The sequence below is a fragment of the Necator americanus genome, chromosome III (genome assembly GCF_031761385.1).
Source record: "Necator americanus strain Aroian chromosome III, whole genome shotgun sequence".
Classification (NCBI taxonomy): domain Eukaryota; kingdom Metazoa; phylum Nematoda; class Chromadorea; order Rhabditida; family Ancylostomatidae; genus Necator; species Necator americanus.
Window position 1 is genome coordinate 39,754,248 of NC_087373.1, and position 17,828 is coordinate 39,772,075.

Here is a 17,828-nt window from a genome sequence, read left to right on the forward strand (position 1 = left end):
TATAAAGCGATAGAAATGAAAATTCGGCTCATTGCTACAATGCAAAATCAAGTATCAGTATTTGGAAGTAAGAGACGTATATTCTATTATCAAAATCACATCTATCTATCTACCATAATGTGGCACTTATGTGCATTTTCAATAGCATTTGGTCAAGTTCAGGTATTTTCGTGAAATTAAAAAATAGTCCTGATACGGTTTCAACTTCTTTAACAGTAGCGGTGTATTGTAGGAGTAGTTCATATTCGCTCTAAAGTAGTTTAGGATGGTTCAATGACACAAACAAACTGATCGCTCGTACATACCATACAATTGATGTCACCATCCATGTGTGGGAGCACGAAGGAAAGAACTTTAGTGTCACTTGCTTGTTTACAGTAGGTACCATCATCAGACCATTCACGTCTGCATGTGAGAAGCATCCGGAATAAGTGGGTGGGATAATGGCTAGAAATACATCTAACTTTAAACGGTTATGTCAAGTGTAACCAATGCTGAGGAATTTCAAAGTGGGCAGTGTCTTGTGAAAACATCCTCAAGCTAGGTGCTCTTGTGTATGGGGCAGCGCTCGAAGTAGTGCGGAAGAACGTAGCGGTTACAATAGAAGTGATCCTGCTGGCACCCCTTATCGCTGCAGTTTGCGGTGGTCCCACGTCAATCTCATCCGCTACCTCCTCTCTCAGAGCGCTGTCTTACGCAACTGCACTGAGCTTCATCTCATTTTGACTTGAATAAATTAGTTTTCGTTCTGAGAAAAAGGCTTCGCTTAGAGGCAGCATACCGCGAATCTGGTGGTGGGGTGGTACGGATTTCAGGTGGAGTATCCGTATACGGGGTCGGAGATTATGGACACCGGGGTGGTTCCGCTCATCTCTCCCTGAATCACTGCAAGCAGCCGGCCCCTGAATGCTGTTTTGTACGATGCCTTCTAATGCGGCGCGCCACCCTTGCACGCGTAGTGTCCCTTACTGTCTGTCGGGGCAGTACGAATTGATTTTCGACGAGTGCGCCAGGGGTGGAGCGTCTCATACGGATACCTCACCTGAAATCCGCACCACCTCAGATCCGTGGTATGCCGCCTTTAAGATGTAGCAACAATAGAAAACGAATTAAGAGCAACGAATCATATGTCATATGAAATATTACGTATACGCTACTTAAACAGCGAGATGTTATAGCCTAACGCGGTCCATCCACATCGTTGCCGTTGAACATATTTGAGCCTATTCTACCCTAGAGCTCTCCCAGAATTTGTTCCATATATCGCAAAACGTCACGAATCTTCTCTCACCATTTCAGACCCAAACTTTCTTCTACGTTCAAGCGGCCACCTCCAATTTCGGTCTCGAAACATCCTTAAGGGAACTTGGACAAAGCAATCCTGTGGCCTCCTTATAATGTTGCCAAGAAAGCGGAAGCGGTTTTTAGCGATTACTTAGAGGGCTATTTTGAAGTATGTCCACATGTTCTTCGCGTCATTCGCTGGTGCACAATATCTACTTCTAAATGAAGTCCTTTTTTATGGCACACCATTGGCCAAATGTAGCCAATCATCCGTTTGAGCATCCTTTTTGTGGAATCATGCTTGTCCATCACCATTGATGGCGCTTCCCAACTCTCCGATACATCATGATAGGGCGAATTGCGGATAGGTAGACTTGCAGCTTGACTTCGTTGGCGATGGCACTTTGTTAAGGAGTTGAAAGCAAAACTGCCTTTAGCGCATCTTTGTTGAATATCTCTCTCGTAGCTGCCGTTCTTTCGCAGCAAAAATGACAAGGCTCGTTCTCAAGCTTGGTTAATTGGCCGTTGACTCCGATACGTGCAGACACAAGCAGGTGTGAATCACTGCGAGACCCACCCCCACATTGCTACTTTAAACCAACCTGACTCGCCTTTCTGTAGCTATCCAAGAAAATTTGTATGATATTGTCAGAATCTCACGTTTTTGAAGAATCCACAGAATGTTTCCCGTTGTAGTCATGGTCGTAAGCAGTTCCAGTAATACTGATCACCCTCCCAAGCTTAGTCACAATTCTCCTCGTGTATTCGTTAAGTGGCTTCAGGATTTCTGATAGTAAAGGAAGCTCAGATTACGCTCTTATGTGGTGGAAGCACACAATTACTTTGGAGTTATACCTTTCGAAAACCTTCGCTTCCAAGGAACAAAAAGCCCCCGTTCATTGGCCAGAACTAAAAATACGAGGCACTTATTCGTTGTAACTTCCGATGAACGGGTTTTACTGGAATTATCGGTAAACTGGAGTCATACCTCTACCAGGAAACGCGGAAAGTGTTTCCAAACGCATGTTTTTGGTTGTGGAAAATTGACCACAGGTACCAGATTTCTTTATCATATGATAAGTGCAATCATTACTGAGAAGTTGCTCGTCGCCGTCTTTATTGTAGATTTCGAACAGTGTGGTACTAAATACTGAAACATGTGTTTTGATAACGCTACAAACAGAGAAGGAAAGTTTTCAGTGCACCTTCTTTTGTTGAGCTTTCGATTATTACCATATCTTTGCAGAATGAAAGTTTGCATAAATGTTCTGTTTCCGAATGCAGTATTATTGTTCCAGAAAGTCCTCTAGCAGTGCAGCTATTCCAATTTTTGAGCACTTCCTGCATTTTATTAATTAAATTTATTTGTTTCACTAATCTCTTTCAACCCTTAAAATGCACACTTCATCTTGTGATAAACATTTTCCACACATTCTCCGGTTCGGTGTTTTTGTGGAAGACAATTCAGGGAGAGCACATGCTCTAAAAGACCCTTCTTTACATGTCAAATGTCCTCGTATAACAATGTGGAGCACATACCGTATCTCTGGGTAATCTACTCGTTTATGTTTTTGTTGACGTTGACGTGTGTTTAGAGCCAGATCCATAAAAGCGTTCACACCGTCATTTTTCATAGAGGGAAGCTTGAGCAATTCTGTGAAGAAACATCCTGACGTCTGGCGCAGCTTAATGGTTCTTCTTCAAGACGTAGTGTACAAAGAACTCACTTTTCCATAGATTCATGTATTCTACCATATGAAAAGGAGGAAGGCTGACATTCTTCCTGAAGCTTGGTCCTTGGGCGAACATAATTGTCTGCATATCTGTATCTATGTAGTCGACGCCGTGTTGATTAGGTTTTGTGCGCCTCTTTAATCCCTTTTGAGTGCTAAAAACCGTCCATGCAATAAAAATTAAACATTTTCGTGACAACACAAATAAGTTCTTCCAGAAAACTTTTCATGCATGTCATTTGATAATTTATGCATAGGAAAAGATTTTGTGCACCCTTTTAATCTTTTCAAGGGTAAGATGCTTGTTTTGCAACATCTGTTCAGAAAAAAAAATTGCACAATTTTCAATGAGCTACATTTTGTCGTCTTTACCGATAAAAGGGGAAATATGATATATTAAAGGCATCACCCCACGAATCTGAGGTGGTACGGATTTCGCGTGGAGTATTCGTATACGGGATGGGAGACTATGGAGAGGGGGGTGATTCCGTCCATTTCTTGCTAATTTGCGTTAAAAAAACGGCCCGGAAGATGCAGCGTGTGCACACGGCTGGCGCTCCAATCGAACTCGTTGTAGAAAATAGCGCGCCGGAGCGCTCGAAGCCGTATCTTCCGGGCCGTTTTTTTACGGCAATTAGGAAGAAATGGATGGAATCACCCTTCTCTCCTTAATCTACGATCCCTTATACGAATACTCCACCTGAAATCCGTAGCACCTCAGATTCATGGGGTGATGCCTTTAAATGAAAGATGAGAATCTGAAGAATGCAAAGATGTATTCAGTACTTTTAATCACGCCGTTCCATCGAATTTTTCGCAGTACCTCACCCTGTTGATCTGCTTTTGGGTTATTGCGGGTCGTCACCCTTTCGCGTTCACCATACGCTTTAGAACTGCCCAGAAATCTTACACCAGGCGTGCCTCGGAGTCTTGGTCGGGAGCTTTCTGTGCCTTCGCTCGGGTCGGTGGCTTCTTTTTCTTCTTCTTGAAGCTGATTCCGCACTTTGTCTGTAAGGCCCGTTGATTGTAGAAATGGCGCATCCATACTTTGAGCCGCTGAGAAATTCCGCATCGATTGTTAAATCCTTGGTCCTTGCTGAGCCAGTCTAACATTTTCTTCGTGGTAATTTTTGCAATTTTACCCGACCCGGGCTGCTTAGTTAGTGGTTTTCCATCATCAGCGCCCTTCAGAATCAGAATTGCTTCACGTTGAGGAATTTGCCAAGATGTCGAAGTTTCTCATAGCTTTTCTCGCATGTTTCTCTCGTATGATTCTGCCGTTTCAACCTTTACCTTTTTCAACTTTTTTAAAGCTTGCGAATTTATGCTTTAGGTTGCTACGCTAAGATCCTTAGATTGGCTTCAAAAGTGATTCCTTTATGTTTCTGAGTTTTGTGGGCACTACCAACTATGTCGAATTTCAATGAAATCCGAACAAACAGACTTTTGTGTTTGTTCGGATTTCATTGAAATTCGACATAGTTGTGTTTGATGATTTTTCTCATCCATTATTCTGGAACCTTCAGTGAAATTTTGAAAAAGAAATTTGCCTGTAATTCAAGTCCAATTTGACAAGAACAGCTTACCTCACTATTCTCGTGTCCTTTTTAGAAACCAGGACTAAATCTCCGATTCTTTTAGAGTTGGAGTAATGGAGACGTAGAGGCATTGTCAACTTCGTAAAAACACGAACACGGTCGGTTCCTTTGCACGTCAAACGTTTGGTGATTTCTTTATCGCTTAGTGCTGTAATAATAGGCTCATACAGTAAATGGTAGAGTTTCTGTGCACATTTATAGCTGTCTTGACACCTTGACGTACGATCAGTCATATCTTTGAAAATTAATATTGGTGAGCGGAGCGCGGCTATGAAAACCATTTTTTTTTTAGTGACGTAAACTTGTATTTACTCTATCCAAGGTAGTAATTTTTTGCATAACAAAAGATTATTTGAAAAATACTATTTTAACATTTAAATACATGCATAGGCATAATTATTCACTTCCAAACTATCTTACGTACTTGAGTTTCCTTTGAAAATATGTGCTAGTGCACCACTTATTATAGTCATCCCTTTAAGGTTGAAATAGCGTTCAAGAACAACGGCATTTTTTATGGCAGCCATTCCTGACAGAAAAAGTGTTATGATAAACAAAGTAAAACAGTGAAAGTGATATTACTACCGTGATCAGAAATTACGACCAAATTTACACAGCACAATATCCCATCTTCTTTTAAAGTTTGCATTAGTAGGTCGAGATGTTGGTCGAGGTGGCTCAGCACTTTACTAAGCTGAACGATTTTGGTACAAAAAAAATCTTATTTATGCACTTCAGTTGCGAGCTCCTTATGACAAACGAACCATTGGGCCCATAGTTCTGTGCCCAGTGAAATCAGGTTCCATAATATACACCATGATCAATCCTGGGCGGTCAGGTTCATCCATCCTAAGCCATTTCACTATCTAAAAGAGAAGAGTTCTATGTAAAAGTTTATAGAATGCAAGATAAAAGTGCCCTAGGTTATCCATAAAATAAACATTTCTCTTTTTCTCGAACTACTTAGAAATGAATAATTTTTACTCGTCTCACCTGCATAAGCTGTTCACCTGGGGTCATGTCTGGATTGAATTGTATCAGGTAATCCGGTTGCAGGTAGACTATAACTTTCTTCTGTAGCATCGTATAAAAGTCTCGGTCAATGAAAGCACAAAAACTTCACAAATTTTGAATGAAGATGTTTTATTTTGCTAGTGGAAAGAAATATACTACAAAAAAAGCGTTAGTATTTTTTTCTGAACAAGTCATTGCTATTTGTTGGTTCGACGAAAATCTCCTTTTTTATTGGCTAAATGTTTCTGTAGAACATCCCAAAACTCATGCAAGATTTCAATTAAATAGGTAACAGTTTTTTTTCTACTTCTACTTTTTTTTTATTGAAACATAAAGTACATAGGACAGGGTTGTGTATGGATTGCCAGATCCAGGAAATGACCTTCATGGCTTTGCTGTCACATACGCACTCCTTCAGCGATCAACCAGAACGAGAGAGTAAGCAACCAGGAAGTCTCTCATGCAGTGATTGGATTGTTTAACGGGCTTTATGACATATCGGACCATCTTGTCGAAACCACCTGCCCCCACATCAATTTCATCCATTTTAGGCACTAGGAACTCGGTTATCATGTCACGATATCGAGCACTAGTGGAAGCAACTGCTTGACCAGTCTATCTTTCGAAAACGCACGGTCCAATGACGCCTGCAGCCGAAAATCCGTACGAAACAGTGTCACGTTGTGGATGTTATTCAATGCATAACCCTATCCTATCTATTTAACATCGGTGACTTCATTCTTGCGCAGTTTTTTGGTCCTCGAAGTCTCATGCTGTCTGAGACCGATAGTGCTAAACGTGAGCATTAGTTTCTCCTGTATCTCTCTCTAACGAGCGGTTAATTTCACAACGAAGTACAACTGCTCCACGTTTGCGCCAGAAGGGGCGGTGGATGCCTTATTGTTAATGCATTCACCTGATTTCGTAGTTGCTGAACATCTCTCCTGCCTCCTGTACTCTCATCCTTCTCATCGTTCAGCCCAAATAACAGAACTCGTCCACCAATTCAATAGGTTGTCAGTTCACATTGATTCTCGTTGAGTGCCTCGGGGAGACCCATACCTACTTGTATTTATCAGGGCGGAGTCGAAGTTTGTAGGCTGCAGCTAATTTCGATTGATGGTGCTAAAATGACTCCGGCGAGACACTTGCGCAATTCTTCTTCTTGATATCATCGACGGCAAATTTGAAGAGAAATGGGACTGCACCCTTTTATCTTCTTCTAGTTTCCAATTTGACCAGTGTAGTACAAACCAACCTTGAATGAAAAACAAACAACTGCTGTCCGAACCAATGCAGTTGTTTTTTTCATTTATATCGTTAATAAACCGTACAAAATTTCTTGGAACTCCATGGGCTTGAAGTGAGTCCAGAAGGCAGCCTCAGTGAGGAGGGTGAAGCCGGCTTTAAAGTCTAGAAAAATTTAGTGCAGAGGATCGATTACAGCTGCCAGACTTGACTTCACTCAGTCGCTCTCCTTACCATAAACAACCTCCGACTCCGTCGGTGGTTTTTCGTTATCGCGATGTAAGCCGCTCCTTGGACGTCCACGAGCTCAGCAAAAAACGGTGCATGACGGTTCAACAACGTGCTGAAATGCTCTCTTCAGATGGGCATGGTTGCCTCTCAGACCACGACTCCAGCCCCGACAGCAAGAGAACACCTCTCCATCTCGCCGCTATGGTGCTTTAGCAGATTATAGGCCTTTGCGCAGGTTCTTGTCTTCCCACGCCTTTCCAAACTCCTCCGCTCTTAACGTCCATGCGTTCTCACCATCACGCTCCAGCTGATGATACAGCTTCCTTCACCTAGCTGAAATCACCAGTAGTGCGGGCGGCACAAACAGAATTGTTAGTAGATCTTGTCTCTCTGCAAAGGCGATCTTCTGCCAAGTCGTACTTTCGATTGGTGCTCTACTTCATGATTTCTCTTCTCCAACCGCACAATGAAGCTGGAACTGGGCAGTGATTGGAATTGCATGCGACGTCCCATGCAGGTCTAGATTTTCGGATATGTGACAGGAGGATGTTCTTTGTCAGAATGTAATCAAGCTGAACTTTCAGAGCCGATGTGTTTCGCTTTCGCTTCTCTTCTGATGTTGAAGATGTTGTCCCTTGCCACCTGAGGTGATGGTATAGATGATTCCTCTTAAGAATGGATGGACTGATGAGGTTCGTCTGCTCGCAAAGGAGTATAGGACCATTTTTGTTGTCCGATTTTCGCTACATGGGTTAGAACCATTTTCCAAGCACATCGGAATGTTGTCAAAGTTTACCTTTGCATTCGCATAAATCCCGACAATTACAACGTGCTGGCTTGGTATTTTGGATATCAACTATTGTGTTCATTATAAAATGCATCCTCATTGTAGTCTTCTGCGGCCTCTATGGTGTGCAAACACTTGCAATCCAGAGTTTGAGTCCTCTGCGGTTCCGCAATCATACAATGGCGCATTTTGATGGCGTGTATCTGAGTTCGTCTACGAGGTTGTTGTAGTCATTCCTCACAGCTATTGCGTAGCCTCATGGTTTCCTTTCATCAACATCGCTGCAGTAGATGGTGTAAATGTCAGTCATAATGAGAGGGGGATCCCTTCTGCTTGTTCTCCGCAATGCAGTATGCAGTGAATGCAGTTATCGCAGTACTTTGGGCAGAGCCGCCTGTTGAAATTCACTCAACAGTGTTTGGCAGTTCAGTGAGACAAAACGAATGGTTGAATTGACAAGCATTGGCGATGTGCTGGGCGACAGCACTTTCTCACAACAATCTTGCCTTGTCCCATGTAGCTGTGCAGACAACATAGCTTCCCGATGCATACAGTCGAATGCCTGAATTGCTTTTAGTGAAAGCAAGGTCACATGCGAGCAGGTAGCAATCAGGCTTGTGTACGCGGTCCTCAAACCAGTAAAATTGTGTACAGGTTTAAAACTGATTAATCCTATGATTGTATTGCTTCATTTCATTGCGCATACATCAAAGTGTTGACACTCACGTGTGCTGTTGTGTTGCGCGCCCATCCATGAATATGCAGCAGCCTTGCGCTTCCAAAATCGTTTGTAATAGGACCAAATCTTAAAATAATTCGTGTGTAGGCGACATGTACGTGCGCAATTGAAATCAGCAACATGCCTTTTGAACAGCTACGCGAACTTTTTGTATTCTACAACAATAACAAAGTACTACTGTTTCATTTATACAAAGTATGTTTGGCTTTTCTAAAACCCCAAAATTTTTCCTCAGAATTTGCTGGGTAGTAAATTCAAAAATTGGGTCAAGGATAAATGAAAGGCAGTCTGTTCCTTCGATCCATTGATGCTGAGGAAAACAAAGACAAAATAACAAATCAAAATAACTAAAACTAAACTTAAACATCTGCCTTTAGAAAGGGGTTTCCAGTATTTCGCCTAAGACAAAGAGAAAATTGAAAATATGCATTAGGAACAGGTGAGATTGAGCTCTTTATGTGGTCGATTCACTCATGATGTGTAGATGAAAGTAAGTGCTCTCAAGGGTTTGATTCTGCTAACACAACACCTGTTCTTAGTTACGGATTTGCATTCTGATTTTGTACGTTTTTTTGTATACCAATGGGCCATACTCAACATCAATTTTGCCACCTACACATCCGTTTTTCTCTCACCTCTAAAATGGAGAGAGAAATGTAGAAAGAAGTGAACAACTTCTGACTACGACCGGGTGCATAAATGGGTTGCGACTATCAACAAAAGCACTGATTTTGGCAAAAAAAAAGTCTCCCATATTTTTCACTTTGAAGGCGTCAACCCACGAATCTGAGGTGATACGGATTTCAGGTGGAGTATTCGTATAAAGGATCGCAGAATATGGAAAGGGGGTGATTCCGCCCTTTTTCCCCTCTATCAGTGGAAACGAACAACCCCGGAACTCTGTTTCTTACGACGTCCTCAGTTGCAGCGCGCCACTCTTGCGAGGTCCCCCGCTTGCGATTCGTCCGAATTGGTTTTCGACGAATCGCATGTGGGGCGGGGTTGGGCGGAGCGCAAAAGTTGCGCATTGCAACATAACCCGTTATAAGAAACAGCATTCCGGGGTCGTCCGTTTCCACTGATACAGGGGGAAATGTACGGAATCACCTCCCGCTCCATAATCTACGTAATCCCGGACACTGGTACGATTAGCTGGTATTCGTAATATTACTTGATTTGCTTCCCATGCATTTATTCATGGTGATCATAAGGTTCCTTGTAAGAGTTGAGTGTAGGTATGCCCGCAGTCGTAGTTTACTATCTTGATCTAGTTATATGTTCATGAATCACACCGCGTTGTTTATGTTTTTCATTATAAAATGTAGTCAACATACCGGTTCCTTTTTGAAGTAACCATCAAGTGGCTTTTTCCCTAGGTAATTAGTTTTTGGATGCACACTTGGATCATATATAGTGTTATGAACTGAAACATATGGGCATTTAAAAAAATGCAAGATTTGCTCACTTTTCCAAATATAAACTGTCCTTTCTGAATTTAGTGTTGCTGCTGGAATCTACATTTTCTCACCCACCAATTTCATGGTTACCCGGGTGGAATCCCGTTGCCATCGTGTAATGATTTGGAAATGTCATGGATGGAAAGCCGGAATAAACCGCCTTAAAATCTCCGTATAGAAATTTTGTTAAAATCTTTGATTAAAGGCAGTACGCACTTGAGCTGATACTCCACATCGTGCCATTTTCTCAAAGGTTGGTTGTAACTTCCTCGACAAATACTTCTTCGCATAACCATCAAGCGATATGACAATTAGTGGAGGGTGTGGTGTCATTAGGCTTAAGTCGACTTTTAGTGGAATTGTTTCAGGATGCTTCGTATAGCAAGTTACTGCCAATTGCACTCAGCATATTTAATTATTTATTTATTTCATGCATCATGAGATGTGTCCTTTACTAATTACAAAAGTTGAAATTTTACGTAGTCAGTTTTGCGCTCATTCCTAAGAAAAGAACAAGCTACTACTTGAAACGTAGTTCCAAAACTAAGATAAAGTAGATCACATGGCGTTAATCAATCCGCTCGAGATGCACCAACGCGTTCAAAGCACTTCAGGACCATTTGAGGTTTTTACGCGAGTGTCTAGCTTACACAATGACTTGCGAGGGCTAGCCGATGTATCAAGTTAGTGTTTTCCAGTCCCAGACAAGTCTGGTACCCATTTGTCGGCCCCAAAGCGATGTAACGTTGGTTAGGTAGTACGGCAGTCTCGTACAGACACAGTGGGATCTCGTACCAACTGTGCTACACGTGCCTCAACTCCAGATAACAAACTTGAATAACTACTTCGAAAGCTGCCCCCAATAATGAAAGGGCACCATGAAATGCTCAGTATTTCCAACACATTGTTGATATGAAAATTAAAGTGCTACGATTTACCTCGTTTTCTTTCCATTGACACAGATTTAGATTTTTTAGTTAACTCGAAATGACCTGAAAGCTTGTGCAAATGCGTAAGCAGCGCGGTGGAGCCTAACGGTTACGACAGAGATGGGACGCTCGCCATTTCAGCCTCACTAGCTCCGCTCAACCTGCAGAGATAAGTGAAGTTAGCCAAGCTAGAACTTTGATCACAGCTATTGGACATCTCCACGTGATCGCGAGCGCAGCCGCTCACCTAAAGGCATCACCCCACGAGTCTGGAGTTTTGCGGGTTTAAGGTGGGTTAAGCCTATGCGGGGTCGTAGATTATGGGAAGCAGGGTGATTCCGTCCATTTCTTCCTAATTGCCGTAAAAAACGGCCCGGAAAATGCGGCTTCGAGCTATTTTCTACAACGAGTTGGATTGGAGCACGCCAGCCTTTTGCACGCGCCGCATTTTTCGGGCCATTTTTTACGGCCATTACGAAGAAATGGACGGAATCACCCTCCTCACCATAATCTACGACTCCGTAAACCATAACCCACCTGAAACCCGCACCACCTCAGATTCGTGGGATGATGCCTTTAAGTGCACCAGGCTTCAATTCGTTTCGATCCTTACTACGCAGTTAGTATGGGAAATAAAATAGTTCAGTATGTCTTCTACATAAATAAGAACAGTGCTTTCTAACGATGAAAAACATTTTTTTATTTATAGAGCTTAGAAAGGTTTCAGATTAGTATGTACCTTGAAGCCAAACTTACTCTGGTCTATCACATATGCAGTCGCATTCAGTGCTCCCAGTATTGGTAGGTTCCTTATATTTTCGATAAAGGTAATAGCACAGTGTGATGAGTGCAGCGATAACAATTAAAGCGATGACGACTATTAGAAGCCAAGAAACTGAAAAAAAAACTCGGTGACTACGAGAAGAAGAAACTGTAGAACTATCATTTTTCCGCAATGGGATTTCCACATAACGAATGCTCGAATCCTTCATCAGTATCATAGGTCGGAAGAGTGGCTTGTTAGAGGAAAGATCGTGGGGCACTGAGAAATTTGTCAGGATCTGTTAGTCAAAAACTAATGAAACCAGTGCTTCTACGGCCCTCATCTGCTAAAGTATGAAATGAAGTAGGGTTAAAACGACATGAATCACGAGTGTTGCGGTGCATTCGCGTACGCGCTTGAAGCAGCGCGGTGGAGGCAGCAAAACTTAGATGGGACCGTCGCAAATTGCACCGATGGGTGGTGCCAACAAGGATTTCACTACGGTCCTAGCCCCCTACGCTCCACCGAAGTGCCTTGAGAGAAGCCGCGTACGCAATTGCGTGCGTGCTTCATGTCGTTTTGAACCTACCATATGGATGTGCCTACAATATCAATGGGATAGTGAGATTTCATCTGCGGATAGTGTCAATGCATAACTTAAAGGCAGCATACCACGAATCTGAGGTGGTGCGGATTTCAGGTGGAGTATCCGTATACGGGGTCGTATATTAAGGAGACGGGGGTTGTTCCGCTCATCTCTCCCTGCATCACTTCTAACAGCCTCCTCCAGAATGCTCTCTTGTACGACGCCATCTATTGCAGCGCTCCACTCCTTGCGCCGCCTCCGGCCTGCGATTTGTCGAAAATCAATTCGGAGTGCTCCGATAGGCAGTGAGGGGCGCTACGCGTGCAAGCGTGGCACGCTGCAATAGATGGCATCATACAAAACAGCATTCTGGCGGCTGCTTGCAGTGATCCGGGGAGAGATGAGCGGAACCACCCCGATCTCCTTAATCTACGACCTCGTTACGGATACTCCACCTGAAATCCGTACCACCCCAGATTCGTGGTATGCTGCCTTTAAGCATAGAATTGCTATGTTGTAGCAAAAATTCTTTAGAATTGCCTAGTACTACTATACACATACGTATTAGGGTGAACCTTTTTGGATAGTACAGCCAAGCAACTTCTTCGAACTTGCTGTTGACCTCCTTTTGCTTTTTGATGTTGTTTTTGGTGATGTTGGTGTTGTTTTTGTTCTTGGTGATGTTGGTGTTGTTTTTGTTCTTGGTGTTGTTGGTGTTGTTTTTGCTGTTGGTGTTGTTGGTGTTGTTTTTGTTGTTGGTGTTGCTGCTCTTTCGCTTGAACGCACCTGTAATTATTTTATAATCTTTCCTCCTATGAAAGCTTTTAAATAAAACAAAATGGAAATGTATAGAACTCAAGAGAGTTTGAACAAAGGAAAAATTAGCGCAATTGTTTTTGTGTTATGTTCAAGTTCATGTTATGACTTCTTTCCTTTTCTCTATCAACTTTTATTATGAAAACGAGAAGAAAATGTTTTCAGCCTATTACAAATTTCATGGTTTACTTCTGCCACATATGTACGAACCCCGCCTTCCTCCTCTGTTGTCTTCTTCGGCACTTGCTCTTTTGCTGGAGTTTTAGCGGTTTCAGTCTTGCTCTTCTTCTTACTGCTTCTCATTCCTTCCTTGATCTGCACTGAAACAGAAATTTCACTAAATATCTTGTTTTCTGGACGTGAAGCGTAGTAACTCTACCATTTCAGTTCATTTCTGGATCAGAGAAAATGAAATGAACGTTGCCATCGCAAGAAAGTTTTTTGTAGCCGCTTTTTTTTTATCAGAATGATACAATCGCATCAACAGCTTCCGATTCCTTCAGTCTGAAATCAGATTGATGGTGGTTGGTTATAGAGTGAGCGGTAGAGTATCAAGACTGTAGGAATTGTTACATCTACTTTATATGCTGTAAACTGTGTAAAACTTTGAAAAGAAGTGTAGTAGTTCAACATGTGAGCTATATCCAGCTCATTATTTATTGGTCAAGAGATCCCTAAGGGTTATACTTATACGAGGTCGTAGATTATTAGAAAGAGGGTGATTCCGTCCATTTCTTCCTAATTGTCCTAAAAATCGGCCCAACTTGAGCGTTCCGGGGCGCCATTTTCTACAACGAGTTCGATTGGAATGCGCCGGCCTTGTGCACGCGCCGCATCTTCTGGGCCATTTTTAATGGCAATTAAGAAGAAATGGACGGAGTCACCCTCCTCCCTATAATCTACGATCCCGTATAGGCATAACCCACCTGAAACCACCGCACCATCCCTGATTCCTGGGGCGATGCCTTTAAAGCGAACGGTGCGAATGTTGGTTTCATACTTCTACTCAGTTTTTCCTTCAAGTAATCCTTGATGTTCATAGAACTCCAGAGTACATGTTTGACGAAGTTTCCACGATCTGGGAGAATTCAAGTTGTACTCCTCCGTCCTCTCAGTGAATGTTCTTTATGAACTGTGTCTTCTTTCTGTTTATTCACAGTCCTGTTCTCTTTCCTGAATAATTCAATTCCTTAAGCATCATCTTTGCTTCATTGGCCTCTTCTCGAAAAGAGAACGACGTCATTCACATGAAGATTTGAGAGCACAACACGTATGTTTCTTTCCTTCCATGCGAGTGATTTCATTATCCATTGCAGTGCAACCGCGAACCGCCTCGACTACAGAATCGTGTTTCTAATTTGAAGGAGTTTTGAGCTTGAAGATTATTGTCACAAAGATACGCTTTAATCTTATACGTTATACCAACTATACAGTACTTAAGTTCTGTTACTTGCTCATTTTCAATAATACAATTTCTTCAGTATTTCAACCTTTAATTCTCTTCCACTCCTAACAGACACAGTGCCAATAAAATTTGGGAAACAACAGTGTTCTTTTTTTAACTTCTTATTTTTTCATTGTCCACTTTTCATCTTCGAAAACTAGAGCTATCATATAGATTTGCAAACGCATTATTAAAGGATCACGTGTGATCACGTTGTTTTTCTCTTCTGGGGGAACTCGTGAAAAAATTGACTATCACGATAAGCACTAGAACTCATCGGATGAAGAAGTGAAAACTGGGGTCAGATTTCAGAATGTGTCACGATGCGTGGTTTTTTCACTCAGTTGAGGTGGTAACTTGAAAATCAGTACTTATGATCATGATAAGCGATTTGGGATAATGGTGATTTCACTTGGCACACTTGAACAGAAAGGATAAGCCTTAGGAGACCTCCTGACTTCTTATGGAACGTATATCTCTGTTCCTTTAACATACAGGAAAAAAATACTGTTAATATATTTGGTCAGGCATGCAATGCCCATATGTTTGCTAGTTTGGATGTAAAAATGAGTAGAATTAATTGAACTGGATAAAAAGTAAAGTGTCTTTGTTAAAGGCATCACCCAACGGATCTGAGGTGGTACGGATTTCAGTTGGAGTATTCGTACACGGCATAGTAGATTATGGAGAGGGGTGTGATTCCATCCATTTCTTCCTAATTGCCGTGAAAAACGGCCGTGAAGATGCGGCGCGTGCACAAGTCTGGCGCGCTCCAGTCGAACTCGTTGTAGAAAGTAGCGCGCCGGAACACTCGAAGCCGTATCTTTGGGGCCATTTTTTACGGCAATTAGGAAAAAATGGACGGAACCACCTTCTTCTCTGTAATCTAGGACCCCGCATAGGAATACTCCACCTAAAATTTGTACCACCTCAGATTCGTGGGGTGATGCCTTTAATCAATCCGCTTGGGATGCGTCCTCACGTTCACTTCAATTCAGAATCGTTTGAGGTTTACGAAGTTGTAACTGGCCTATACAATAACAATAGTATAATCCTCCAATCTGAGGTGAGTACTCTGTTTAACAGCAAGGTTACTGCTCGAAGAAAAAAGTTTTGTTTGTTTAGTTGTGTGGAGAAATTTGATCGACTAAATTTTGAATCGTATCGCTCCTCACAAACTTTAAAGGACTGAAATGTTGGAAAAGATAGTCAGTTAACAACCTCGTGTGCAGCTCATTAAAAACCTTTGATTAATTTGTTTTGAAAAAGCGAGGTTGAAGTTAATAAGAAACGCATAATTAATTAGAAACATTTCCTGGCCACTGACATCACCGAAAAGGGTACTTTTCCATCACGGGGTCCTGCGAAACCCAGAGGAAGATGGTTATGATTACTAATAAAGGATAAAGGATAAAGTTTCTGGCGTTAGTCAATTCGCTTGGGATGCACCCCTACGTTCACTTCAATTCACAATCATTTGAGGTTCACCAACGTGTAATTGGCCTGTACAATGCCTTGCGATGGCTAGCGGATGGGTCAAGTCAGTGTTTTATCCTTCCAGACAAGTCTGGTACTAATTTATCGACCCCAGAGGGACGGAAGGCTTGGTGAGCACTAGGGCGGATTCGAACCTCGAATCGATCGTGCAGGAAGCAGAACGTCTAGCCGCTACACCACATCTTCCCCAGAATCAATTATCGTCCAAAAAAAAGTCGCAGGACGTTTAAGCAAAGCTCGTTTTTTATAAGCAGGATCCTGGGTCCTTGGAAAATCTCCAGTTTTGTTAGTAAATCATATTTATAAGGAAAGTCTTAGTCGCTCTCACTACGACTGTGCACGTATGGTCATGTTTACATAAACAACTTTATATTTGTAGTATAATTGCAGTGTTATCCACTTTATCAAGCGATATAGAAACGTATCCTGGGAAACTTGGCCTATTTCATGGTTTTGAGGTGAGTGTGTTTCACTTATTCCTATGGATGACATACTTTAAGGTGAGGGCCAAAGCATCCTCTTCGATTTCACCACACTAGGGTTAGCTAAGGTGTTCAGATTGCCTTCCAGTTGCTTATCTATCTTCTTATAGCCGCTTCTATATATTGTAGTAAGAAATCCAGAAAGAAGGTAATGGAATCATTAATTAATTAAATTGCACAAAAATAACCTATAACCACATTGTAGGATACGAAGTATGCACCCTCAGGGACGCTTAGTTCTTGTGAGTTTTTTTTACTCAAATATTCATTTTTTTCCATAGAAGATCAAGATATTTTTTTGCAGCGAAATCAAGCGGTTCAATAAATTGTGAGTGTTATCACGTTTCGTATGTAATTTGAAGAAAATAGCAACATGATGAAGTTTTCTTTGAAGGCTTTTCCTTTCAGCAAAAACACCTAGAAAAAGAAAGGGACGTGAGTATTCTTTTCGAACGGCACTTTCCTTGATTTAAGCGGTTTTTTTTTCTTTTCTCTACACCGCACATCTCGAAATTCACAGTAGCAACAAATCCGAAAAAGAACTGTTCGTGGTTGCTCTGGTGCAGGATATGTATGGTGGTTTAGTTCCTCAAACATTTTCATAAGCACACAGATTTCATTTTTTTTATTCTCAACTAATCTCCAGAAAAAATCCCAGAATTCTTCTAAACAAGGTTGTTCAATTATTTTTAAGTGCATACTTTACTCTATAAAAGGCTCACTTAGTGTATTTAATTTTTAATTGCTGCATGAGTGACTACTACTAGAGGGGATGAGAGGAGGAAAGGAAGGGTGAGGAGTGTTTGAAGTAAACGCTTCACCCTGGGTATAATTAAAAGCCGGTCCGGTTTGGTGCGCGTAATTCTTCATTCCACAGTTTTGCTATAGCATCGGATCTATTTGAAACCGTTCCTGAATGTTCTAGAAACTTCTTCATATGGCGCACTTCCTGCACAACTTCGAGAAATCGCGGAAGCTGAACGAATGGGTAATGAAATTTAGAAAACGTTGTAAAATAAGTGATCAAATTGATTTGTATTCTATTTTCAGCAAAACAAAACAAGGCTTACGACAACTTTGAATTGGATCTTGATGATGACGTGAAATGATACGAGTTCCAAATTGAAGAGACGAGCGCTATCATATCCAAATCAACAACGCAATTAATTTGTTGAACTGCAACTGTATAAGATTTTTCGATTTTAATGACTACAAGCATT

At 41.7% G+C, this 17,828-nt stretch overlaps 2 protein-coding genes across 5 annotated transcripts; one reads left to right on the top strand and one right to left on the bottom strand.

Annotated features, from left to right (window-relative positions):
- Nucleotides 1–109: 109 nt before the first annotated feature.
- On the bottom strand, nt 110–13,488 carry RB195_012398 (uncharacterized protein; the record flags this gene model as incomplete). 2 transcript variants are annotated; one of them, XM_064194227.1, is made up of 21 exons in its annotated part: nt 110–250; nt 306–447; nt 1,945–2,071; nt 2,140–2,193; nt 2,273–2,434; nt 2,490–2,625; nt 2,688–2,766; nt 2,824–2,969; nt 3,037–3,172; nt 4,604–4,763; nt 5,040–5,144; nt 5,201–5,309; nt 5,380–5,481; nt 5,609–5,676; nt 8,622–8,700; nt 9,969–10,057; nt 10,167–10,251; nt 10,308–10,428; nt 11,777–11,915; nt 12,945–13,155; nt 13,396–13,488. In XM_064194227.1, the coding sequence occupies 21 exons, from the start codon at nt 13,486–13,488 to the stop codon at nt 110–112; spliced, it is 2,484 nt and encodes an 827-aa protein (XP_064051809.1). The 2 variants fall into 2 exon arrangements, with proteins under 2 accessions (XP_064051809.1, XP_064051810.1); XM_064194226.1 differs by having other exon boundaries at nt 2,824–2,938; nt 3,012–3,172.
- A 2,087-nt stretch (nt 13,489–15,575) lies between these two features.
- Nucleotides 15,576–17,717, top strand: RB195_012399 (uncharacterized protein; the record flags this gene model as incomplete). Of its 3 annotated transcripts, XM_064194228.1 has the most annotated exons (9): nt 15,576–15,695; nt 16,112–16,169; nt 16,517–16,584; nt 16,685–16,756; nt 16,814–16,850; nt 16,913–16,936; nt 17,017–17,043; nt 17,534–17,596; nt 17,659–17,717. In XM_064194228.1, the coding sequence occupies 9 exons, from the start codon at nt 15,576–15,578 to the stop codon at nt 17,715–17,717; spliced, it is 528 nt and encodes a 175-aa protein (XP_064051811.1). The 3 variants fall into 3 exon arrangements, with proteins under 3 accessions (XP_064051811.1, XP_064051812.1, XP_064051813.1); XM_064194229.1 differs by lacking the exon at nt 15,576–15,695 and having other exon boundaries at nt 16,073–16,236; nt 16,506–16,584; XM_064194230.1 differs by lacking the exons at nt 15,576–15,695; nt 16,112–16,169; nt 16,517–16,584 and adding an exon at nt 16,612–16,626.
- Nucleotides 17,718–17,828: the final 111 nt, after the last annotated feature.